A 25043-nucleotide genomic window follows, 5' to 3' on the forward strand; every position below is an offset into this window, starting at 1 on the left:
TAAACAAGCCCTTGAAGACCCATAATCACAAAACAGCATGTGCAATCACAGTTTGGCATTTTAAAGGATTAGAGGGGGATTAGGACGTTTGTAAATTCCTCACCAACCTTTTGTAGAGACAGGATGGAATATTTTTTAAAGAATTCACAAGCAGCAACTGTCTGTTAAAAGCCTTTATTCCTCTGATTTGTGTTGGGTGTGGATCGCTTTGTGATTTTTTTTTTTTTTAAAGGTAGTATAACATAACTCATCAATCTAGGTTGCATATAAATCCTGCTTTGTATGATTTGGAATAGGCTTCAAGGGCTTTATGCTCCTCGTGAAGAATGGGAAAACCTCCTTGCACCAGAATATAACAGGTCCTTTCATTCTCCTGCTGGTGTTGCTGGTTTAACACACCCACCCAAGGGAATAATATCACCCCGTGAAAAAGAATGAATTTTGATCCCCGAGAAGTGTTCCAGAAAAGCCACTCATATTCTAGTACTTCTGAGGCCAACATATCACGATTGGCTTGAAAAATCACAGGAAATAATCAGGGTTCACCAGACAGGATAACAGGACTTACCTGCTTTTTCTAGGAATGGGAGACAAAGCTGGACAGGAAAGGAGAGGAACACCCTGACTCGCGCCTGCATCCAGGTGAGATGATCTGATAAATCATTTGGATATGGTGTGTATTAAACAGGGCATCCCTCAGGCAAAAAGGAATAGGAAATACTATGTAAAAAAAAAAAAAAAAAAAAAGGAATCTGTTTGTCTGTTTGCTTGAATGAGTTAATTTTTCAATATTATTTTTGGCTACTAGTTGATGGGAAATGTTCTAGGGAGAGTTCTCCACTTGTCCACAGGTAAGGAGCAGCTACATTACCCAGTGCTAACCTGCTTGTTTTGTAATGGAGGTGAGACTTTCTCTGTGTTCATCTCTCTTTCTTTGTCCAAGACTGTAGCTTTGTTTGGGAGCATGAAGCTGCAGGCCAAAGCTGACAGTGTTGCAGGATTCACGGGTTGTCATCATCTCACCAAGGCTGCTGAGGAGGAGTTTCTGTGCTGCCCTGTGCTACCTGCTTCTAGCAAGGTGCAGTAATCCTTGCCTATTTGCAGATCTGCCAAGGGTAGGTCAACCAAAAGAAACCTGCAAACTTTGGGCTGATCTTTTAGGTAATTTTACTTTTTTTCCCAAAAAAGTCTGAATGTTCAAATCTCTGAACCTGACAATTTCCTCTATATTATTATCTTACTGCTATTTCTTTAGCCAAAAGCTAATCTGTACCATGAAAGTTACTTTGGGTTAAGGATGTGAATATAAAATATCCTATCTAGTCCCTAATAGCCTGTGTATGACCACTTACTACTACTACTCTGAAGAGGTCTCAGAGCAATCACCCGTGGAGGTCCTCAGGAACGGGCAAACCTTTCTGGCCAACTCCATACGTGAGCAAACAGATGCAGCTGCTCTGCTTTTAACAATTGCACACATTCCCATAAACTTTTCTTACTTCTTTTCTTTTTACTGTCTGCATTTACCAAGGTACAATCATAAGGGGATTTGTTTAGAGAAGTTTGAAGAAATATATGCAGGATTTGGAGGAGGGAGGGAGGGTCACCCAACTGCAGCCTCAGGCTTCTGGCCCTTTGCTGTTGTATGAGCTGGTGACTTGGGTATCGATACAAGCAACTGGGCAACCACCCAGGCAGCAGCATCCTCCTCCCTGCAAGGAAAAGAGGGGGGCTCCCACCCTGTGCCAGTTTGACTGGTTCTTTGCTCTCTTCTGGCTCTTCATCTGCTTCTCAGTATATTTGGAGTGGTATTCATTTGCCAAATTCTGCGTGGATAAGTAGGGCATGGGGATGTTAATTTTTGTTGCTACTTGTCCTTCAGACCTGGCCCAGGGCCAGGCTGAAGAGGTTAATGGTTTGCTGGCAACCCTCTAACCATAGGTAGTTTGCACTTGGGTGCTTCTCTCTGTAGAAACACACACATAATATTTCATATGGTCACCCCTTAGGAAATACAGTAATTCACATTAGTTTAATTAACCCGGAGAAGCCATTGTACTGAAATGCAGCCACCTGTAAGGGAGAGCAGAGAAAGCACCAAGGTTAACTGGGAGAAAGGTCCCAATTTTAAACCAGAAGAGTAGGTGTAAACCTTCCCTTTAGAAGTGGGGAGGGATTAGTACACACAGGCCCAGAAGGAGCCCCAGTTTTATTGCTAATCGTGTCTTCACATTTTAGCTGTATTAAAAAAAAAATAATAATCCTTGAATATTTAATGTCCCATTTCTTCATGACCACGGAGATTAATTGGGAAATGAGAGTGACTGGAAGAGAGGGGCAGAGACCAGAACACCACTGGGAGCTGCAGCCTGAGCCTGGGTGCAGGTAAGGCACAAGTACCTGCCCTTTCCCTGATGGGTTGTGCAATGGAGAAGCACTCACCACCTTAAAAGAAGAAATTTTTGCTCCTCTTGGCCTGCTTTTCTCCTCCTCCTCCGTGTTTTAATAATTCCTGAGTGACTGATACTGACCTCGAGGTCAGGAGTCTCCAGTTAACAGCCAGGAAATGCCCTTCCCATTGGTCATTATTGTCTAATTAACAACTTGAAATATTTCACAATCAATGTCAATGACACAAGATGGCCATTTCGAGGGGCAGGGGCTGCAGCACTTGGCATCATCTGCATATGAAAGCCCTGCAGTGAGATGCAGAGGCCAGTGTGTGCCTGGGCCCCCCTGTCCCGCCAGGCGGCTCTGAGCAGGGCCTCCAGTCCCAGCCACACCGAGAAGAAAGTTTTTTTCACAAACGCAATAGCTAGAAACGGCTGGCTTTAAGGACGGATCTTTCCAAACAGTGCCACGGTGTCAGAAGGAGCTTATAAAAGCTGGGAATGGTGAAAAGGGCTCGGGACAGCCCATTCCCTCCCTGTGACTGGTTCTGGCCTCAAACACTGAATCCTTGGCTTGAATCAACACCAGGCTGGGCCGAGCCAATGTGTCTTCTTGGCCTGGCAGGGGCTGTGAGACAGCAGGAGCAATCCCCAGTCCTTCACCCACCCTCATCTGCCCGTCAGAACAGCCTGCCACCAGTTATGTGCCCTGTATGTGTAAAAATATATACATGTTTTACATGAGGGACACTCCCTATTCCAAGGGGGTTTGCAGTGCTTGTGGCATGTTTGTTAAAAAAGCTGAGTTTTAGAAACAGCCTCCCTCTACCTAAGAAGCAGAAAGTGCATTTTAATGTCCTGGGTGGCTGACTTGGAAAAGCAGTGGAGAAATGCTCTGGAGTAAGAAGACTTGAAGGCTGGAGCTAGCTGCTGGGTGTCTGTTCTCCATGAAAGTCCCCCCCCCCGGCCACTTTAAATCACTAATCTGGCAGAAAATTCACACAACAGAAGCAATGCATGGAGGGGTCCAACAAGTGCCAGGAGCTGGATCATACTGCTGGGAGCCCAAAAAAAGGAGAAGGAAGAGATGAAAGAGAAAGCCCCGGTCTCTTGGCATTGGTGAGCTGTGCTGGTGCATCCTGAGGCCACATTCACTGTGAGCGAATCCAGACACTGCCCCAGCATCATGCACCTGATGAGCATTGGCAGTGCAAGGACACGCTTATCTCTGCTGAGATGGAGCACATGGTGTAACATGATGCTTTGTCCTGCTCCGGTGTGCGCCTCACCACTACTCCAGCCAATTCACCCCTTAAAATTTATAACAAAATTGAACCAACAGAGGGAATTTGCTTCAATGTGGATACAGAATTGCTCATCTGGCACCCAGATGCCTTCAGACTGGACTTGGCATCTTCTGGCAACACAGCCTTCTACAGAGAATTAATATGGAGCAACTAACTTCATAGCATTGTAATTTAAAGTTAACTTCCATCTGCAGGCTCTGAGAGTGTGGTGATGATGTATTAATGGCAGTATAAACGTATCTCATGTGCCTATATAATGACTACAGCTTCTACAGCTGCTCCTCGTGAAACTATTGTGGAGGGACCAGAGCAGATGAGCCCGGTCTGAGAGCTCGATAACTGGCCTGTTCCTTTCTGAGCTGGATGATGAGATGCATAGATGTTCACCACCAAATTAAAGGGGTCAAGCCAAACATGAATACACTGAAAAAGCACTTACTACTATAATTTATGCAAAAAATTAATATGGATGAAATACAGCTGAAGATTTTTTAATGCACTTTGTCATTTTAATTTGGTGCTCTGGGGATGCTTGGGCTGCAGTCAATGTCACCGTTTCCTTTAGAGAACCATAGTCCTTTTATTTATGTTAATCATGCACCTGCAAGAAGAGCAAAAATAAAAGAAATACAGGTAGCCTGTCACTGTAGTGTGGTTAAAGACAGGAAGAACGGTGCAAGGTATCTGAAGTTTTTCTGTTGAGCCTGTGCTTTTAAAGAGTCACAGAGCTGATGAGTGAGGAGCATAACTCGAGTATCCCAACACCCCCGTTCCTGCTCTAGCCATCACAGTGATACCCAAATCCTGAATAAATCCTTGGGTATTCCTGGGTCATGTTTGCTTTTTCTTAGACTAGTTTCCCAGCTAATGCTTTCAGAAACAGCTTTGAAATTACCATTTCCATATTTATGTTCCTATTAACATAGATACATTAAAAAACTTAATAAGCTTATGTAACAAATTGCTACATGACATTGTTAACAATTCAAGAGAGGATCTGTACTTAGGTAGATAAGAATGGCATTTGCAATGGCACCAGCTCTGGTAAAATTACAAGGAGCATCAATTGCATGCTTCAGGTAGACTGTCCTGAGACTGGAGCCTAAAGGTCTCTGGCCTGGTCCAGTCCCGCCGGCGAAGTGTGTGCGTGGGGAGCCGTGTGCCACAACCCACTTGCAGAGCTTAAACAGGGTGATACAGCCAGCAAGCCTCTGTCCAAGGACTTTCCCCGTCCCAGGGATGAGATGAGGTTGTGGTCCTCTGATGCAGAGCCGGCAGCACCTCTTTGCCATCACAGCCTTCCTGTGTTGAGCAAGACCCTTTGGGCATGTCTGCAGAGGCCGGAGCTTTCTCCGTGCCTCCTCTGAGCTGGCTGGATGTGTCAGCGGGTTTGGGAGGCCGCCAGCCGTTGCTCTGCCGGAGCCAGTGTGCCTGCTGCAGTAGGGAATGGGTGTCTCAGGAGCTTCTGGAGCTCCCAGATCACATCTGGCCAGCCTGGGGCAGGGGCAGGGTGAGCTGGAGGTGTTTGTAGCTTGTAGATATGCTTTACATTTCCCTGTTTCCTGCTTCCTCACTATAAACAAGGAAATACTGAGTCCCCAAAGCTTTGGGACAGGAAGACAGCAGGCTGTGTGCGTGTGTAGGTAGTGCAGAGCTGGTGAAGGCCAGCAGAGCATGGCAAATGTTCAGCTCATCTGAAACTGCTGAAGATGTAAATTCTCCCCTGCTGGTGTGCAGACATAGTCCTTACTACTGACCAGGCTCACCGGCACAGCACACTCTCCATAGAAGCTGAGGCATGTTTTTTAGGAAGGCAGGGCTCAGAATTTAAAAACACAAGTGCTCAGATGCTTCCCCTTCCCAGTTAGTGCTAACAGTTTTATATAGACAGGTCAATAGACCGGGCTCTTTTGCCCAGTCTCCTAAGAAGCCACCACTGGCCAACAGCTGTGTCAGCAGAAGCGTGAACTCATCCCCCCCTCCCATTTCTTGTAAAGCCTCCCTGGGATTATTTACATGCCACCCTTACTAAGCAGGGCCAGGTTTGGGCTCCAGAAGGCACTGTGGGCTTGATGAGGTTTGGCTTGATTTGCTGAAAGAAGCCACAGGCATCAGTGGCAACTGGTGCCCTGGGCGTGGACAGGAGCCTGGGCTCTCCAGGGGTGGCTTGGGGGGGCTTTGGCCTCGTGGCCGTGTTCTGCTGGCCACCATAGTGGCTGCGGTGGCTTTATGTGCTGTCTGGGAAAGGGCAGACAATACCTAACCTACCAGAACAACACTGCGCCTCAGAAACGGGGGAACAAACTTGAGCTGGTGAAGAGATTTGTGCTGTTTGTGGTGATGTTGCTCTGAGCGTCTCCTAACCACACTACAACAGATTTACAGTCTCGCTGAAACGCAAGCGAGGATTCCTTTGGCAAAACTATGCTGGGATAAGCTCCGCTGACAGAAGAGCACTTTAGCTGGTGTATTCTGTGTTTACACAAGAGGAGCGCTTTATCGGTCTAGCTATACTGGCAAATCTCCCCTCGGGCTAGTTAGTCTTCTCTCTGCAGCTTTGCTGTGTAGCTGTACGGGCAGAGTCTCCACGGAGAGGTGCATCTGGCACTCGGCGAGGGGACTTGCGAGAGCCTCGCTGTGCCGGCGCGGGGCAGCTTGCCAGGCTCCCCCCGGGGCGAGCATTGCCCGCCAGCCCGGGCCCAGGCCGGGGTTCAGGTCATTCTGGCGGCACACCAGCACACACCCTCGGTGTGGACACGGCAGCTCTGGGGTAACCTGTAATTTGCATGGGTGCAGCTTGACCTGATTTGAGCTCGTGTCTGCCGCTGGATTTGCATCTGTTCAGCTGAGCTGGTTTTGTTTTGCTGCTGTGATTGTTTTCAATTCTAATGCAACCCAGCACAAGGAAGTGGTGGCCTTGTTCCTCTCTTCGCAGCATCAGGGCTGGCTTTGAAAGGCAACCATCCATCTTGCACCAATATGACTCTTGGTTGTAAAAACTGTCTTCCCTGTCCTCCAAGTTCCTTCTCATTCCTCAACAGCCCCTTGCCCCATGGATCCCCAAAGCACAACTTTACTCCCCCAAGTCCTAGAGGGAGGGAACAGCTCTTCTTACATCCCCTCCAAGGCTGTGCTCCCAGGGTCATTAGTCTCAGCTCTCTGGACCACTAAGCTATCTAAAGTAAATTTCATCTGGATCAGGCATGGGCCCACAGTTGCCTTTCTGCTGAGTTACCCAAAGCACATAGTTAGGGTCAGCTTTGGAGTCATCATTTTTGTAAGTTTGTTTTGGTGATGGGATGATGAACCACATCTGGCTACAACGGTCTGTGCAACAGACATCTTATGCAGCATAAAACTGCTGGTACCAAGTTATTGTCAACCTCTGTTTTAATATATCTGCATTGTTAGAGTGAATTATACTGACTTAGTACTTTCCAGTGTCAGATTTTTATACTAGTAGTAGGAGATTTAAAGCTAGTTGAACTGTATTGCCTGGTGCTGCTCTTCCATGAGGCAGGAACTCTGGGCTCTTCCCTGAGACAGCTGTGTCAGAGGTTGGAAATCCAGCAAATACCTTTGATGCACCACTTAAACGTCTCCAGACTGATACGTACTGGACACTTTTCACTGCTCTGGCAGGTAGAAATGTAGCACAGGCAAAGAGAGCTGGGGGTCGGGCGTAGAGAGCTGTAGCTGATGATCACAGTAGTATTCCTGTGCAAAACTGTTAATAACAGCAGTGATGAGAAATTTTGGTGCATAGGTGCATGTGTGCAGGTAGAGGGGGAAAGGGATGATGGAGGACAAGTTGGAAGCCCAAAAATGAAGATTCCTGAAAGGCTGCCTGAATTCAGATTTGAACTGAAGCACCCTGAATCATATTGCCTCAATTTTATTTCTGAATAGTGAAGAGTGCAGGGTTTTAGTAGAAGAAAAATCATCTGCATATCCCAAGTCTGCATTCTTCTGCAATTGTACCTTCATGCCATTAGCTCAACATAGACAAGAGGTTTCTAAGTAGTGTGAATTCTTATACCTCAGAGTATCTCCTTTGTACCTTTGCAGCAGCAGTGCTGCATGAAGTTCTGAAAAAAATTTTTGCATGAAAAAAATAGAGCTATAAAATGAAAAAATCTGACCCTGCATATACTGGGTCCAGTAACCATGCAACATCATGCTGGACTCCTGTCTCTGCAGATACATCTGCAAAATCAAGTCCTTAAGAATGCAGCTTGGAGCAGGTTTGGAATAATTCAAAGGTATTTGCTGGCACCTGATATTTTATAATGCTGACAGCCCCTCACTGATGCCTTATTAGTGTGATTATAAATGACAGAGTGCATTAGGTGTAGAGGTTTGACTGATGTAATTTTTGCCAGCAGTTTAATTCTGCCCCTCCCCCTCACCCCAGCTCTGCTTCATCTTGCCAGGTAATGGTGCTGCAGCTCACCAGCTGTAGTTTCCAGTGCCTCACAATTAAACAAACACCTGTGGGAATATATTAACAGGGACATGGAAGGGAAGAGAGTGTCCTTGGTACTCTTCTCTGCTGCTAAGTGATGCAAAGGCCAAAGAATTTGGCAGTTTTGTATCTGTCTTTAAAGTTGTTGTCCCTCCAAGATTTTCCCCCATCCATGATACATTTCAGATTTTGTCCAACTGAGTTCTAATGGAGGACTCCAGGAAAGACTTAATTTAGAGAGATTAGGAGTTTTCAAGAAATGGACTATGGAACTAAAAGAGTAACTGAATTTGTTTTCTTTACTTATTTAAATTGCCTACAGGGAAAACGCTCAGTTTCAACTCAGGTGACCCATTTCCTTGACTTTGAGGTCAGTTTACTGATTTCATCACCCCTTTAAGATGACTGAAGAGTGAAAGGTAACTACAAATAAGGCATCTGACTCTTCTGTAAATTCGTACTGCATAGGTACTGTCTGCATCCCTTTTGAACTCCTTTATATTCTACAGTGCTTGGATAATTTATCTATTAGGATTTTAAACTCGTGCATGTGTGTGTGTATGTATGTATGTACATGGAGAAGTGGATATTTTAAAAAGCACACTTAACAGACCTGATGAATCCTGAAGGTGCACAGGCTGCAGGACCCCAGGCTGGGGCTGTAAAACACCTTTGGTACCCGGTGTCCATCTCTGCCAGCGGAAGAACCTTCCGCCAACCATCACCATTGTGCCCCAGCAGTTGTTTTATTACAACATGGTGCATCATTTACAGTGTCATATAGTCTGCATATACCATGAGAGCAGAGGAAAGGATAAAGAGAGCATCTCATGGCAGATGTTTCTGCAATGCACATATAGCTCAGTGACAATGCCCATTCCTTTTTCTAAAAGGCCAAAAGGAATGGGAGGCTCATATTGAAGGATATATATTAGCTACAGCCTGAATTGGGCTGAGCAATGTTTTTTCAGCTCATATCGGTATCTGTATTTGAAATATTTGCTCTTCTGCTGTTTTAGTCTGAGATTCTTCCTTTTTGTGGTACTTGGTCTTATTTATTTTTTATGATCATTTTATTGTAGTATAAGCAGTTAGCTGTAGGAATATATGATTCACCAAGGCTTTGTTTTTTAAAGTATGAATTACATATATTGTACCAAGAGCCTGTTTATCTTTTTGCTTTCAGAAAAGAACCTAACTAAATATATGAATCCTAATTTTATGTTTAACATTGCGGTGTTTTGACTGTTTTCTGGTTTTGATCTTTGTTGAGTTTTTTTGTTGTTGTTGTTTTGGAGTCTTCTTCCTGCACTAACGAACTGAGTTCAATTACTCACAGTCCAGCAATGACATCCTTCAGAGCAACACTAGCTAACAGCAATGAAGTTCATGGCACTGCTGCTCCTAATGGACATAAAATGGAGGGAATAAAAAAAAATCAGAGCATCTCTCCAGAATAGAGTGGTCACACCACTGCAGGCAAAATGTCAGAGACCTGAGGAGGTACCTCAGGATCACTGGACAGAGCTGCATGGGTCTTGGGGATCGTGGCTTCCACTTCTCCCTTGATCCCACCTGGTAAGAATTCAGCTCTCGCCAGAACTGAGATTATTACCCTTGTTTTATGAAGGAGGAGACTGAGATAAATGCAGCTGCAGTCACATCTGTGGTCATCCCCTGCCTCAAAAACAGGGACAGGCTGGGAATTTGGGTCTTCTGAGCTGCAGGCAGGCTCTTATGAGTTCCCTCCCTCCCAGGTATCTGTCTCCTGCTGCGAACCATCCAGCTCGACAAAACTTCTTGTGTACAAAAGCCAGAGAAACTCCTTGTAGGAGCCCGAGGCAGCTGCTGAACCTCTGCCACATGCCATGCAGCATCTAACCCAGGGCCCGAAAGCTCCTGGTGTCAAAGTCTGACACTTCTGCCTGCGAATTGCTAAGCACATCGTCTCTGCTGCAGGCTCACGGCAGGCTATGGCCAGGGGACTCGGCTCCTCCAGCCCCATCGGGAAAGAGCAGGAAGAAAACATAGCTGGGATCGTGTTTATTAAGCAAATTAATAGGTTGGAAAAAAACTAGCCGCGGTGTGGGCACACTTTCTTCCCTCCTGCAGAAGCAAGGTCTGGGAGCCGGGCAGGTGATGAGTCCTCGACGGTGCGTCCCCTCTCCGCCCCCGCCCCCTTTGCTTTCTCTGCTGGGGGGCGAGGGCTGGGGCCGGCACACTCCCAGCCCCCGACGGGGCGCCGGCTGCCCCGCAGCACCTCAAGTACTGGTGCAATACTGGTGTGGGTGCCCAGAGCTCCGCCGGAGCCCGGCCTTGCCGGTGCCCGGGAGCCTCGGGGGAGGGGGTGGCAGCCCAGACCGCCGCCGGGGCCGTTCAATTGAGCCGGAGCCTCCCGAGCGGCCGCTGCCCTCCCCGGGGGAGGCAGAGGGCGAGGAAAAGGCTCACGTCGGTCAGGGATGCTCCCGAGGCGAGCAACCACGGGGAAACACGCGCACACACACACCCACACCCCCCTCCCCATATTCCCCAGGGCGCCGTAAAGGGAAGGGAAACAGCGGATCAGCGGCAAAAATCTCCTTAAAATGTCCCGGCTCTGCCGCGGCTCGGTGGGATCCGTCCGGCAGCGGGGAGGATAAAACCGGCGGGGGAAGCCCCGCGGTGGTGGGATCGTCTTTTCGTGTGTGTGTGTGTGGGGGGGGGGGGGGTGCTGCCGGGGCCAGGGTTTGGGAAGGGGGAGGACGGGGCGGGGGGGGGTCGCGGATGCGGTGCGCAGGCGCGGTGCTGCGCGCCCAGGTGTCGGAGGCAGCTGCCGGCGCCGCTCGCCCCATGGCTCTGCCGGGGAGGATCGACTGGCAAGTACGTACCTCCGCACTTGTCCCGGCCCCCCCTCCCCGGCCGAGCAGGGACCCCCTCTGCACCCCGGCTGGGCGGGGAGGGGGGCAGCTCTGCCCTCCCCGGCTTTGGGTTGGTGTGGGGGGGGGGGGTGGAGGGGGGGGGATTCCTGCCCCTCCTCCGGGCTCCGGCAGCCCGGGTGGGCTCCGCTGCGGTGGGGCGAGGGGGTGTGCGTGGCGGGGGGACGACGACGACGACGACGACGACGACGGACGGGACACCCCGCTTTCGGCTCCTCTCCGCGGACTCGGAGTGGAAGTCACACGGAAAGTCTCCCGGAGCCGCGGGGCAGCAGCTCCCTTTGTAAAGCTCTGTGGGAGCCGAGGCGACAATCCGGACAGGTTGCTGCAGTCTCGTTAATGATACAGATATGTGTGTGTTTAAATAATTTTTAGAGGAAGAAGGATGGAACTAATTAGCATCCCCACGCTCTCTTTTAATTGCTGCCAAATAGGAAAACTACTGGATGTGACAGAGGCTCAGCAGTGAGTGGGCTCTGGCTCCCCTCCCGAGAGCGTGTTCACACCTGGGGGGGGTGCTTTATGGTCCCCTATGGGAAACTGCATCCTCGTAAAAAGGGAGGTGTGCCGGGGAACTAAGCCCTAGAAAGCAAGAAACCATTTCTTCTTGGAGACAGGGAATGTCCCCAAAGTAAGAGCACCATTTTTTTTTAATTTATTTAAAAATAAGTAAATAAAGCTGCCACCTGTCAGGAGCCGCCTCCCTGGCTGCTCCTCGGTTCCTGCACAGCTCTGCCCCGTGTCTCGCAGGGAGTGTCCCGGGAGGTACCGTGTCTTTGCGGCAGCCCTGGCTGCCTGCGCCTTTCCCCTGCCCGGGAGTTGCCTGGAAAGGGAGAGTTTCGCCGGGCGTGGGAGGGCACGGCTGGGGGGGGACACACGCGTCCGCGGGTGGGCTCTGCAGGTGGCCCCGGCCCGCCGCCCGCTTCTCTGTCGGTTTGCGTATAAACGGCGGGGCTTGCGGAACGCCACGCTTGGGAGAGGGAGAGTCTCAAAAAGCATTATCCCCCCCCTGCCCCCCCCCCCCCCCCCCCCGAAAAGGCCCGAGCTGCCCAGATGTCGGGGCTGTTTAGTTTAATCAAAGCATCCCTCGACAGAAGCGCCCGGGGCAGGAGCCGCGCTCGGCCCCGCGGGCGGCATCACCTGCGCAGAGGGAGCCGCGCTCGGGTCGGGCATCCCACGCGAGGCGGCGGGCACCCCCCGCCCTCCCCTCGCCCGGCTCTCGGCTCCCCGCGGAGCCCTTGGCCGGTCCCTGGCAGCCGCCGCTGCTGCGAACAGGGACCGAGGAGCGAGGGGGTGTACGGGAAAGTGTCTCAAACTTGCCTCTTCTCTGCTTGGTTTGTTTTCTAGGAAGCCAAGTGTTTTTTTTTTTGGTCGCCTTGTTTAGGTAATTTCTTATAAATCCCCCATCGTCTTCCACGTTTCTATTTGTAAATATTCTTTATGTACATACAACAAATAATAAGAGACTGAATTAACCTTCGTGATTTTGGCCACCAAAAGAAACAAAACGAAGGTATTCAGAGCTTGACAATTCTCAAGAATGAGAAAATCATGATCGCCTCTCAGCGTGACACTTCTGAGAAGAAAATCTGGCTTCTGAGTTTATGGTAAAAATTACCAACGTTGCTACAAGGGTCTCTGGAAGGAAGAAGAACTGATCCCAAACTTGGGAAGCTCGACGGTTCCTTTCCTCGTTTCTTTCTAAATCCATCTTGTCCCTTTAATACAAATGAATTTTAAGCTCCCCCTGTCTTTTATTATTTAGATTCCTAGTCTTAATGACGCCAGGAGCAGCGCAAGCACACTCGCTAATAATCGTCGCGAACTGCATTTCAAAGAAACATCCCTGGAAGAAAAACACCACCGTTTAAAAAAAATAAATAGAGACTCCACCAAAAATGATAATGCGGAGTCCCTGATGATGATGGGCTTAATGCAACTGCTGCAAATCAGCACCTGCGTGCTAGATAAGACAGATAACACCTCCAACAGTTACTTCCAGCACCCCCGTACTCGTCGGTTTTATTTTTAGATCATTCGTTTCGTCGGATGGAGGTTTTTTTGGTTGGTTTTGTGGTGTTTGTTTGGTTTTCTTTGTTGCTTCATTTATTTTTTTTTTAATTATAATTATTGTTATTTTTATTTCCTGATCTTTAGGAAAAAATGGGATGGAAGCCTGAACTGGTTTAAATCTCGAGACGTGGGTCTATCTCGGGCCTTTAATAACAACTCTCAGGCTGCTCATCCCCGGGCACAGAGATAGCCGAGATCTCCCCAGCCAGCACTGTCCAGGGTCATCTTTTGTCCCTGCCACAATAAACAAACACTTGCTCCTCTCATGTAAATGAGCAGTGATCCGGATGCACCTTAAAACACTGGGAGAAGTCGTTGCTTTTGAAAACGATGTTCATTTTGTCTGACACACATAACTGCATGGATCAAATGGCTGCAGAAAGGTAGCAATTTGGCAGGGAAGTATTTTCTAAGCTTAGATGAAAGTACGCTCACGGCGTCCGAAAATGCCTGTCTCGCCTCCCACCTGCTTCCCCAGCCCCAAGTTTGCGCGGAAAGATTAGACAGGCGGGATTTTCGTTAAAAAAAAAATAAAAATAAAAATAAAAATAATAATGCTGCGAGGAACCAGTGTCACAATTCACAGAGCGCCGAATCGGGGACGCTGAATCAGTGCTGCTTTACCTACTAGGGATTCAACACAACTGCAATAATCTTGTCGGATAATTAAGTAAATTATACCTTAAACAGTGGTAGCTTACAAGTTGTAATCAGTAATTCAAACTCTTGACAATTATGCAAATTGAGCTCAGGCTGGCGCTCGGACTTTCTCGCGTTTGCAACGAGGACTTTTTCCGAGTTTACTTCGCCCAGAAGCCGCCGAGTGGGGGGGGGCACCGGCCCTGAACCATCCCACGCGGATTTTAGCAAAATCCTTCCACGCGCGTGCGTGGGGAACACCCGACACTGGTCGCCCCCTTTCCCCCCTCCCCAATCCAACACGTGTGGGGGGGCTTTTGGGGGCAGCCTCGTTGCAGCGTGGGTGCGGGGGGGGGATGTCTCCGCGTGACCCCTTCCCCGCGGGCCACGGCTGCCCCCCCGTGCCCTCAGCGCTCCGTGGGGGGGGTCCGGCACTGCGCTGCCTCCCCACCCCTCCGCGGGCGCGGAAGGAGTGGCCTGAAGCTGCGCGCTCCCTCCTGAATGGCTGGCGGCCGCGGCTCCCAAACCATCCCTGGGGAGGAGTTATGATAATCCTATTGCCATTAAGGGCGTCTGGGCAGGGAAAAAAACCCGAGTGACCATAAGCGCGGAGGTTTAGTCCGTCATCCGCCTTCATGCCTGCCAACTGAGCTCCGTCCGGGGGGCAGCTCCTCTTCCCCAGCGCCGACGTGGATTTACCGCCCGTGGGGGGGGGCTGAGCTCTCGTCTGGTTTCGGCACCACACACCTGGTTTGGACGCTGGACGCCATGTTGTGGAAACTAGCCGATAATGTCAAGTACGAAGAGGACTGCGAGGTGAGAAGCGCGGGGAGGGGGCGCGAGTGGGGAAGGGGGTTCCGGCGTTGGGGCAGCCCCCAGCTCGGCCGCCCCCCGAGCCGCGCTGCCCGCCCTCCCTCCCCGCTCGCTTCCCGGCTCTCCCGCCTCCCCGGATTTGTCCCTTCCTGAAGACCCCCGGGTTACTTTTTTTTTTTTTTTTCCCTCCCTTTGGAGGTGCGATTTTTTTTATTTTTTTTTTTTCCCACGAGTTTTTCGAACTTTTAAATAAAGGACTGCAAGCCCCGGCTGGGAGAAACGAGATCGTACCCCGCTTCTCCCCCCCCCCCCCCCCATCGCTTCCCAGTCCGGCGGAGCCCCACCTTACGGCACCGAGGCGAAGCAAGAGCCGGGGCCGAGGTCGGGCAGCCCCCAGCCCGCCGGCGGAGTGGGAGGGGGGGGGGGGAGCCCCCAGAGGGGCTGCAGCCTCTGCGGGCCCGGCCCGGGTGGGCGAGGGGCGGGGGGGGGGGGGGGGGCGGCCGGCAGGTAGCGGCTGCTGCGGGGACGAGCCGGGCACTGCCCTCCCTCCCCACCTTCCCCTCCTCCGCCGGAGCTTCTCCCACCCTGCCGTGAGGGGCTCCGGGTTTCGATCTCTCTAAAAGGGCTGTGTGTCCCCCCCGTTCTCCCCCCGGCTCCACTGGTCTCGGTCCGCCTGCTTGGCTCCTACAGATTAGCTGCAGTCCCCGCTTCACGCTCCATTGGGACCCCATTCACCTCTTATTAAGTAGCCCTGTTATTTTAATGACCGTGAAGCCAGAAGCTGCTAAATCCCTGGATCAGCTCAATGTAGACATTTAAGCTTTGACTGCTGAGTACTGCAATGGGGGGGGGGGGGGGGGGTGTGGGGTGGGGAAGAAGCCGAGATGGGACGGTTGGAGGGAGAAATGCTGTCCTTCCCTGCCGCGGCAGCAGCCGTCGGGCGAGAGCTGGGCGGCTGCGGGGGGGACACGGGGTGCCGGCGGGTTTGGCCTGCTTAGCCCGGGGGGGACCTTCTCTCCAGGAGTCCCCCGGCCCCGGAGTCTCCTCCCCAGCCGGCGCAGCGCGGCGGAAACGGGGCCGCGTCGCTGATTTGAATTATTTTCTTATTTTAATGATTCTTCTCAATGAGCTGTACGCGCGCGCGGGTTGGCCTGTTGTAGGAGCGCGGTGAGAACTGGTTGGGAAGCTCTTCTCTGGGAGCGGGGCTGGCTTCTCACGCGAAGCGCCTTAAAAAAAGAGAAGACCCCCTGGGCAGGAGCGGGGCGGCTCTCTCCTCTCCTCTCCTTTCCTCTCCTCTCCCCCCGGTGCCAGCGAGTGCCGCCGCTGCCCGCCAGCCCCCCGCTGACGGCCGCCTCCCTTGCCCCCCCCCCCCCTCTGTGCTTTCCAGGACCGGCACGATGGGAGCAGCAACGGGAACCCGCGGCTCCCCCACCTCTCGGCCGTCAGCCAGCACCTCTACAGCCCGGCCCCGCCGCTCTCCCACTCGGGCGCCTCCGACTTCCAGCCCCCCTACTTCCCCCCCCCGTACCAGCCGCTGCCTTACTCCCAGTCCAGCGACCCCTACTCCCACCTCGGGGACCCCTTCTCCATCAACCCCCTCCACCAGCCGCCGCCGCCTCCCCCCAGCCAGCAGCAGAGCGCCTGGCCCAACCGGCAAAGCCAGGACCCGGCCGGGCTCGCCCCCCACGCCCGCCCCGGTCTCGTCCCGCACCTCTCGGCGCTGGAAAGCGGCTCCGCCGGCGGCCGCAGGGAAACGTACCGCCGCTCCGAGCTCCTGCTGCCCCACGGCCACGGGCTGGACGCCTCCGCGCTGGCCGATAACCTGGGTCTCCACGACATGACCCATCAGATGGAGGAGGTGCAGGTAAGCTCCCCCCGGGCCGCCCCACGCATCGTGGGAGGCGGGGGACGGGGGCGCCGCTGCGTCCCTTTCTGCACATCCCGTCTTTCCCGGCCCCATCCCCGGCTTTGAGGCGAAACCCGCCTTTTTTCCCCTTCTGACCTTAAAATGGGGACGCGCGGGGAGAGGGAGGGGTGGTGTCCTAAAAGCCCCCGGCTCGCTCCCTCTCGGCTTTTCAAGGTGCGAAACTTTCTCCCCTTTCTCTTTCCAGAATGTGGAAGATCAACATTTATTAATGCATGACCAGACAGTCATTAGAAAAGGTCAGTAAGGTGGCACTGCAGTTTACTTTCCCTTGTCAATAGTTAAAGTTTAATGATGCACCGGTGGATTGACACCTTATTATCTTTTAAAAGACCGATCCTTTGGGATCGGGAGGGCGGAGGAGTTGTTCTTACATTCTCTCCGCCGCTGGATTTTCCCAACGCCATCCGAGGGCCGAACCCCCGGGACTTATCGGGGGGCTCTCATCGAAACCAGGACCTTGGAATTAATGCCCTAGAATACACGGGTATAAAGTGACACGGGGCTTTTTGTTTTGGTTTGTTTTTTAGTGTTTTTTTTTTTTTTTTTTTTTTGATTATTTTTTGGTTGGGTTTAGTTGTTTGTTGCTAGCACTCGAAGAACAGTTTGGGTTTGTTTTGTTTTGTTTTTTTTTTTTTCCCTCGTTCAACTTCTTTACAAGACTTGAGAACGGAATGAGTTCACTGTCGTAAGCCTGCTCCACTTTATCTTAATCGAAATGGTTTTGTAGCAGAGGTTTTAAGGAAGGAGAAAGCCGTATTGACTCAATTTACAGTCATTTAGGTTTTTTTCCTCCTGCTTTTGTTTTTAAACAAATTTGTGCTTGAAAAAAAAAATCAGTGGAAGTTTCCTCTGAAGACTTCAAACAAATACCTAACTGAGGAAAAGCAGAAGTGTTTGTCAGAGCGCTGATTGCTGCCTGTAGCTCATGGGAGAATAATTTCGCTGTCAGATGCACCACTGAAAAATCTTTCCCCCTCGGGGGAGCGGGGCCGACCTCGGCTCTTTAACCCTTTCTGATCGGTGCTGTGAGCCAGCAGCACACCACTGGGGGTTAACTGGGTGGATTCTCAAGGGGATGGAAAAGCTGGATCTGCTGCTTGCTCCTTGCAAAGCCTTTGTTGTCCCTTTTCACCTAAAGGCTGAAGCCATTAATGAGCAACGTTTTACTTTCAGTTCTCTTCTGGGTTGCATCCCTCTTTGTGTTGTACTGTCTGAATTTGTTGGGATTAAATTCCAAAGGCGGTTTTGTAAATCCACGTGTGCAAGGTGGCAGATGAACCCCCAGGAGGAGCTGGGAGGCTTTTCCCTGCCCTGGCTCGGAAAGGGTTTTTGGCAGTGGCTGAAGGATGCTAATTTGGAGTCTGTAGTTGTATCGGGCTTTTTGTAAGCATGGATTTGCTAATTTGCAGCATGCTGCTTCAGAGATGCGTTTTTTGAGCGTTTTTAAAAAGTATTCCTAGTTGTGTTCAGCAGTTCCTTGAAATTTAGTGTGGCAAAATAAAGTTGTTCAGGAATAGTTGTGGGGACCTTTGGATTGTAGTCGAGCCCCGTGGAGTGAATAGATGCTGGGGAACAGGGGTCAGTGGTATGAGCATTTAAGGCAAAACGAAATCCTCTCTCCTGGGCTTTTTTTGTAGAAAGGAAATTCACTTGCCACTTCCTATTTATTTTTCCCTTTTATAAAATACCTGCTTTCCCTCCTCCTCCTGCAGGTCCCATTTCCTTAACGAAAAACAGTGCTCTGAGTCTCCCCTGCCAAAAGGATGGATTAATTGGAGTGGTCATAAACCCCAATGAAGTATTTTGTTCGGTTCCGGGGAGACTTTCCCTCCTGAGCTCCACGTCGAAATACAAAGTGACAGTAGCAGAGGTGCAGAGGCGGCTCTCGCCCCCCGAGTGCCTCAATGCCTCTTTGCTAGGAGGAGTGCTCAGAAGGTAGGCTCTGACTCCCCTTGCAATCATCCCCATCGGGTCTATTGTTTGTGATTCCCCCCCCCCCCCCCCCCCCTTGTGCTTGTGTGTGTGTATATGTGTGAGCAGCCAGATTAGCATAACGAGAAGCTAAGAAAGTCTTTTAGCAAATTTCTGATTTTTAAGAAGCCCAACAACACTGAATCCTAATAGGCTTTGGAAATAAAAACTTTGCACTTCTGCTACTTCAAGAGAAGTGCAATTAACAGCTCTGACAGCAATTCTCAATCTGTTTAAAGTTGGATTTTTGTTTCAAAAACAGCTCACGGAGCTTTCTTATTCCTGTGACAAACTGTTTCCCCATGGAATGATTTTCGGATTAAATCTTGTGGTCTTGATTAAACATTACAAGGACACTTTATATATCTTTCTTTGCATACACTTAATTCAGCTTGTGATTGTTCTACAGCTGTTGGTTTCAGTGGTGCAGTTGAAACATTTTGATTTTGACTTCTGCTGTGTTTCATCCTGGCTGGTTTGTAGTGGAGCATTTAAAAAGTAGGTCACTTGAAAAGAGCCTGTTTTTTATCTTCCCCCCAGTAGAACCCTATTGAATGTCAGTAACTGGAATTTCTCATCCTTAAAAAGAAGTGTTCTCTGAAGATAAATAAGGCCATTTTTTTTTTTTTTTTCCGTTTAATTACAGAGCCAAATCTAAAAATGGTGGCAGATCATTAAGGGAAAAACTGGATAAAATTGGCTTGAATCTTCCCGCTGGTAGAAGGAAAGCTGCAAATGTGACGCTATTGACATCTCTGGTGGAAGGTCAGTCTTGAATGTGTTTTAACAATAAAGTTTTTTTCCTTTTGCGTACAAGCTTTTAGCCTCTAGGCAAAGCATGGAAAAGCTAGAAAGTCAATGAACATAATAGAGAGGTTTTTTGTTTATTTTAAAGTGAATATGATGGGGACATTGCAGCAACTAACAGCTGTGTTGCCTTTGAGGGACCTCTCTCCTCTTCTCCCTTCAAATTTGGTCACTAAGCCCTTGGCCTCAGAGCCCTGCCCACACAAACCCAGCTAATACTCCTCTTCCTCACGGCTGCATCGCAGGGATGCTGGCAGGGATGCAGCAACTCCTGCGTGCTACAATGTTCAAAATGCACGGTCATCCAGTCTGGGTTTCTTGAGGGAGGTGGGTTGTTTTGGGTTTTGTGAGGTTGTGTGCAGGGACAGGCAGGGAAAGCAAAAGGGCTGAAAGTCACCACATGAGTGGGTTTGGTTCCTTATTGGGAAACTTTAAAAGGCTGGGGCAGCTGATTCCAATGCCTGGCCCTACCTCAGCGGTATCCTCAGAAGCTGTTCTAATAAACAAGCATATAAAGTGAGATTTATAGCTTTTGACTTCCTGATAGGAAACTGGAGGCCCTTTAATCTGTAACATGTTCTGTGGACCCTCTGTCAGTTAAGCTGACTTGAAGGGTGTATATATATATGTATGTGTGTGGTTATGTTTTGCGTTTCTGTTTAGAGCAGCTCCTGGTAGTGGTACAATTTAATAGGAATAGAAGCGGCAATTGAAAAGTGAAAAATGATCTAACAAAATGACCTTGCTGCTATTTCACTTCTACATCAGCTCAAATAATAACAGCCATTTAAAACCTTTCTTTGGGAGTGGGGTTTAAAAGAGTTTATGTGTGTGCACATGCACACTGATTCCGCCAATACATTTTTTTTTTAAAGCCTAATCAAATTACCTTAGTGCAGAAAAAGTGGCCCAGTTACACACAATACAATTTTATTTTCTATATGAAAATGCTTATTAGAAAGTATTTAGAAAATACACTAAACTCAAACCCTTTATTATAGAAGTGGAATTTGGTTGCCAGTTTTTTTTTAAACATCATTGGACAATTTGATTTAGATGGAATTCTAGTCTTTGCTGCACACTTAATCTGGATAGAGATGGGAGTTTTTCTTTCTGCTGTAAAGGCAAGAGAATTATTTTTTGTAGCAGTCATCATGTAGGTCTTTTTGTGATGCAAACTTGTAAAGAAGCACTGATCTATTAGAAAATGGTAATAAACTGGTATAGTGGTGACATAGCAGTGTCTTTTCTAAAACAGGAATACACTTTAAAAATTCACAGCTCTTTCCTTAATATCCCTGATCTCCTAATAAATAGATGTTACTACATTGAATAAGCATTCCCTTTTACCCATGCCAGGTGAAGCTGTACATCTTGCTCGTGACTTTGGTTATGTGTGCGAGACAGAGTTTCCTTCCAAAGCAGTGGCTGAATATTTAACTAGACCACACATGGGCCGCAATGAAATGGCAAACAGGAAGAATATGCTTCTTGCTGCAAAGTAAGTTGTGGGCTTTTTTTTTTTTTTTTCTTCTTTCTTTTTAAAGATGCTTTTGTCTGACCATGAGTATCTGTGACTGTGAACAGTTTGGTATGTTTTCATGTGTACTTTTAATCGGGGAGATGAAGCAATTCTTTTTATTTGGTTTTGGTTTGAATTCAACTATGGCAGCAGTTATTTTAGTCTGAACCAATAATAATAATAATAACAACCACCCTGTATGATAACTCTAAAGCAGTTTGGACCAGTTCTGTTCCTTTTTCATTTAACTGTAGTAAAAACTTCAGAAAAAAGTCCTATACTGGCACAGCTATCTCTTAAGAAAATGCTGTCCCTAGGTCTGACAGGGTTGAGGACCTGGAGGGCAGGTGTGGCTGGGGAATGTGAACCAGTGTTGGGACTGAGAGCAGGAGGGGGTTCACCCGGAGAGGCATCTCCAAGGAGAGTTACTGGGGGGCGTGCAGGGCGCGAGGGAACCTCCGCTGCCCCGTCCTCTGAACCGCTTTTGGCAACAGCGGCACACAGGTTTCCCCCCATGGGACACTAGGAGTCAAGAACTGTGGATAGTCCCTTTTCACAATTATGGCTGAAGATTTTTATAGTTCAGTGAAAGCCAACCTTTGGTAGATGTGAGAAGTCCCCATACTTAACTAAATTCCTATTAAAATACAAACCTTGATGACCAGGGGAAGGAAGGGTAAAGGAGAGGAGCTTTGTTATGGCTGTTCTGCAGACACTTGCACATACTGAACAGGTCTCTGGTAGGAAATACCTGTGTATTTATTGTCTTAAACTGATGGCTGGAGTTCTCGCTGTCCCCTTCCCCCGCCCTGCCCTTTAACAAAGCCTTCAGTTCATGATCCGTTCTGGTCCGAGATGTATTCTGGTTTGGGGTCTGTGTAATTCCTTGCTTTTGAAAGCACTCTTGCTGTGCAGAGGATCTGGGAAAACCCTGCTTAAACTGCTGAGAAGAGTTGCTCTGACTTTGGGCTCAGATCAGGCATGCAAAACACACCCCTCCTGTTGCCGAATTAATCCAGCCTTCCCAAAAAAGAGACTTTCTTTTACAAGAATGTCTCTCTTAGAAATTCATAAATATAGTCACTCTCTCCTACAGCTTGAACTTTGTGCTTTTAAATGAGTGCTACTCCTTCTGCTCTTCAGTATTTTCATTATTGGTATTGTTATTGGCACTAATAACAATAATGGTTTGGAAAATGTTTGTGATTGAGAAACTCCGATAAAGTGATGATTCTGTTGAGATTGCTCAGCTCCTGTGAAATCCCATCAAGGGGACAGATTTGCAAGTAGCAAACAACATATGCTTGACTATTATTAACCATTCATGTTTTGCCAGGCATATGTGTTAACGTTTGCAGGATCAGGGTCTAGGCCTCTCTTTAAAGAGGGCATGTACATATAATGCACAACTAAACTGAGTCTCCTAGTCAGCTGCTTTAGTATTTCTAAATCACTTAACTGCAGCTGTGAAAGTTCTCATGGAAACTAACCCTAAATTCCCACTCCCCCCTTAAAATCTAGAGCAAATGATGCAGAGCCAGCCAGATACCAGAGGTGGAGAGATTATTTTGCAGAGTGTTTGTGTTTTTGTGACAGATATGACAGAAGGTTCATCAGAAACTGGTGCTAAGAAATAGGTTTTAATTTTAGACACTGCTGCTGCTGGAGTAATGAATTTCTGTAAACTCCAGTTCCCACATAACCACCAAATATTTGATGCAGACCTTCTCATTTATTTATTTGCTTTTGCATAAATTCCCACCGTGGTATAAAGTGTGATCACTTTGTGTCTTGCAGGCAGATTTGTAAGGAATTCACAGACCTCCTCACTCAGGACAGAACTCCTCTTGGAAACACGAGACCTAGTCCCATCTTGGACCCTGGCATCCAAGGCTGTTTGACTCATTTTAGCCTGATCACACATGGCTTTGGGAGTGCTGCCATCTGTGCTGCCATGACATCCGTCCAGAACTACCTAAATGAAGCATTAAAAATAGCAGACAAAACATACATGAACGCTGGCGACCAGAGCCCTGCAGAAACCAACAAAACCATTGATAAAATGGATAAGCACAGGAAATAAAAGGAGAAAAAACAGACTTTAAACTTCCTCCTGAACACAGACTGGGATCTTCTTGCCGGGGGGAACACAGAGATTTGGGTTATTTGCTGTTTTTTTTTTTGTTTTGTTTTGTTTTGTTTGTTTTTGTGTTGTTTTTTTCTTTTTGTTTGTTTTGTTTTGTTTGTTTGTTTGTTTTGTTTTTTAAAGAAAGGAGGGGAAAAAATGAAAAAAAAAAGTCATCTTATTCAGGATCTTCACTCCCCCTGGATCCACGAAACAAGTCTTTCTAAAAGCTGCAGTATCCCTTATCTGTGGAAGCAATTGCCAGAAGATAAGTACTTGGTACAAGTGTATTGAAATCCTTTGCTGTAAAAGTGGTGCTATAAGGGGGTTTTGATGGAAATATACAAAGAGATATATTTATATTTCTTTTCAACATCAGAGTATCTAGGGGTGACCAGCTTCATGTATAGTTTTTAAAATGCAGATTATAGATGGAAGCCTATTTGTTATCTGATACACTTCAGGGTTTTATTCTCTCTAAATGCAACGGTAACAATAAAGCAGTATTAAATAATGGTATATAGATTTATGTACATTAAAATTTTTTATAAACACCTGAAAAGAGATTATTCTGTGGGATTTTTTTTTTTGTTTTTTTTTTTTGTTGTTTTTTCCAAATTACCATAGGAGAGTACTAAAATCCTGCTAGATTTAAAGTTATCTAATGGCATTTGACATGCTTATTTTTATGGAAATATTCAGGCTTTTAAAAACTGCAGTAATGTTGGCTGCAGTGAATATTGTCTTGATATTTTTTTAACAGGGACTAGTTCAAAATGAAAATACTATTAGAAATTTCACTTTTTGTGTCTAAGGATATTGCAGCTTTATTCACATATTTATATTGTTTTTAAATTGGGGGGGGTAACTTGAAAGAATAGGCACATAAATTTTTTTTTTTTTTTTTTTTGCCTATTGAGGCCAAAAAATATTTCCAGGGAGGCTTTATGTGTATTAAGGGAAGCAGTGTGTTTGAATGTAAATATTTATTTATGTGTAATTTAATCGGATTTGTAAATAATGGTGAACTTTTTAATACTTTTTTTTTATAAATGGGGTTCAAATTTTAATTTTGGTAAGTATTTCAAAGGTAATGGGTAAGCTAAACATATCTTTAGGTTTATGCACAGGTATGTTATACAGGGTATTTAAGACTTTGTTTTTTGTTTTGTTTTTTGTTTTTTTTATCTCAATTCTTGCCACTGAAGATTAAATTTAATCTGAGGTGTATGTTCACAAAGCAATAATTTTGTGCATCATTCACCTGATAACTGACTAGACATGCAAAATGAGTGTGTGAGTTAGTGTGTATGTGAATAATGGAGGTTCTGAACTATCTTTACATATTTGTAAATGTTCCCAATATAATTCTGATGTATATGATAACCATATAATAAAAGTATTCTGGATAGAAGCATGGAATGTTTTGTTAACTGAAAACAGTTTTGTTTTCTTTCTATACTTGGGAATGTGGGGCAAGTAGCACTAGAGGACATTATGTATTGAGTCATAATTGCAGCACTTTGTTCGGATTAACAGAACAGAAATATGAAGCTGTTCGCCAGTAAAACTAATGGTTTCAATTAAACACATTATGTATCTCCAAGAATCTTTTTGCTTTGTGAGATGTCATTATCAGTCTAGATGCCTATTTAAACAGGCAGCTTAAATACAAACTGCAAGGCTTCCTCTAAATAAAAATCAATCCTACCAGTTTTGTCTTCTAGTGAATCTGACTTTATTAGAATAATCTGTCTCTGATGACAAATATTTGCAAAATCCTGGCCTGTGAAATCTGATAGGTCTACCATCTGGTTTCAGCCTAATTTTACTGATTTGAGGAAGTTTACGGCATTTTGCAGAAAGTCCCCAAAGTACTCTGCAGTAGTGGTGAGGCGGGATCTGAGGCTTTCAGTGGCATTCAGTGTCTCGGACACAAAATAGAGAAACAAACCTTCCTGAAGAGAAACTTTTTTTTTTTTTTTTTTTTTTTTTTTTTTTCCCCAGTGCTATCTGAAAAAGGAACAACAATGGGAACCTGGGCTTTAGTCTGTCCTTGGCATTTCAACACCTGATAAATCCATCAGGC

At 47.5% G+C, this 25043-nt stretch overlaps 1 protein-coding gene across 1 annotated transcript; it reads left to right on the forward strand.

Moving 5' to 3' along the window:
* The first annotated feature begins 14384 nt into the window (after positions 1-14384).
* On the forward strand, positions 14385-24563 carry TFAP2C (transcription factor AP-2 gamma). Its single transcript, XM_042801275.1, has 7 exons — positions 14385-14605; positions 15990-16466; positions 16714-16765; positions 18242-18464; positions 19147-19265; positions 20667-20808; positions 22627-24563. Exons 1-7 carry the CDS (start codon positions 14558-14560, stop codon positions 22910-22912), a joined length of 1347 nt encoding a protein of 448 aa, XP_042657209.1. The 5' UTR covers positions 14385-14557; the 3' UTR covers positions 22913-24563.
* The last annotated feature ends 480 nt before the right edge of the window (positions 24564-25043 follow it).

This window comes from Tyto alba, unplaced genomic scaffold (assembly GCF_018691265.1).
Source record: "Tyto alba isolate M040663 unplaced genomic scaffold, T.alba_DEE_v4.0 Super-Scaffold_33, whole genome shotgun sequence".
Taxonomy (NCBI): Eukaryota; Metazoa; Chordata; class Aves; order Strigiformes; family Tytonidae; genus Tyto; species Tyto alba.

Bases quoted from the DNA above. Each gene is read 5' to 3' on its own strand.
- TFAP2C (XM_042801275.1), top strand. From the start codon at position 14,558: ATGTTGTGGAAACTAGCCGATAATGTCAAGTACGAAGAGGACTGCGAG. The intron at 14,606-15,989 runs GTGAGAAGCGCG...TGTGCTTTCCAG, and splicing joins AGTACGAAGAGGACTGCGAG to GACCGGCACGATGGGAGCAG. The intron at 19,266-20,666 runs GTCAGTCTTGAA...TACCCATGCCAG, and splicing joins ATTGACATCTCTGGTGGAAG to GTGAAGCTGTACATCTTGCT.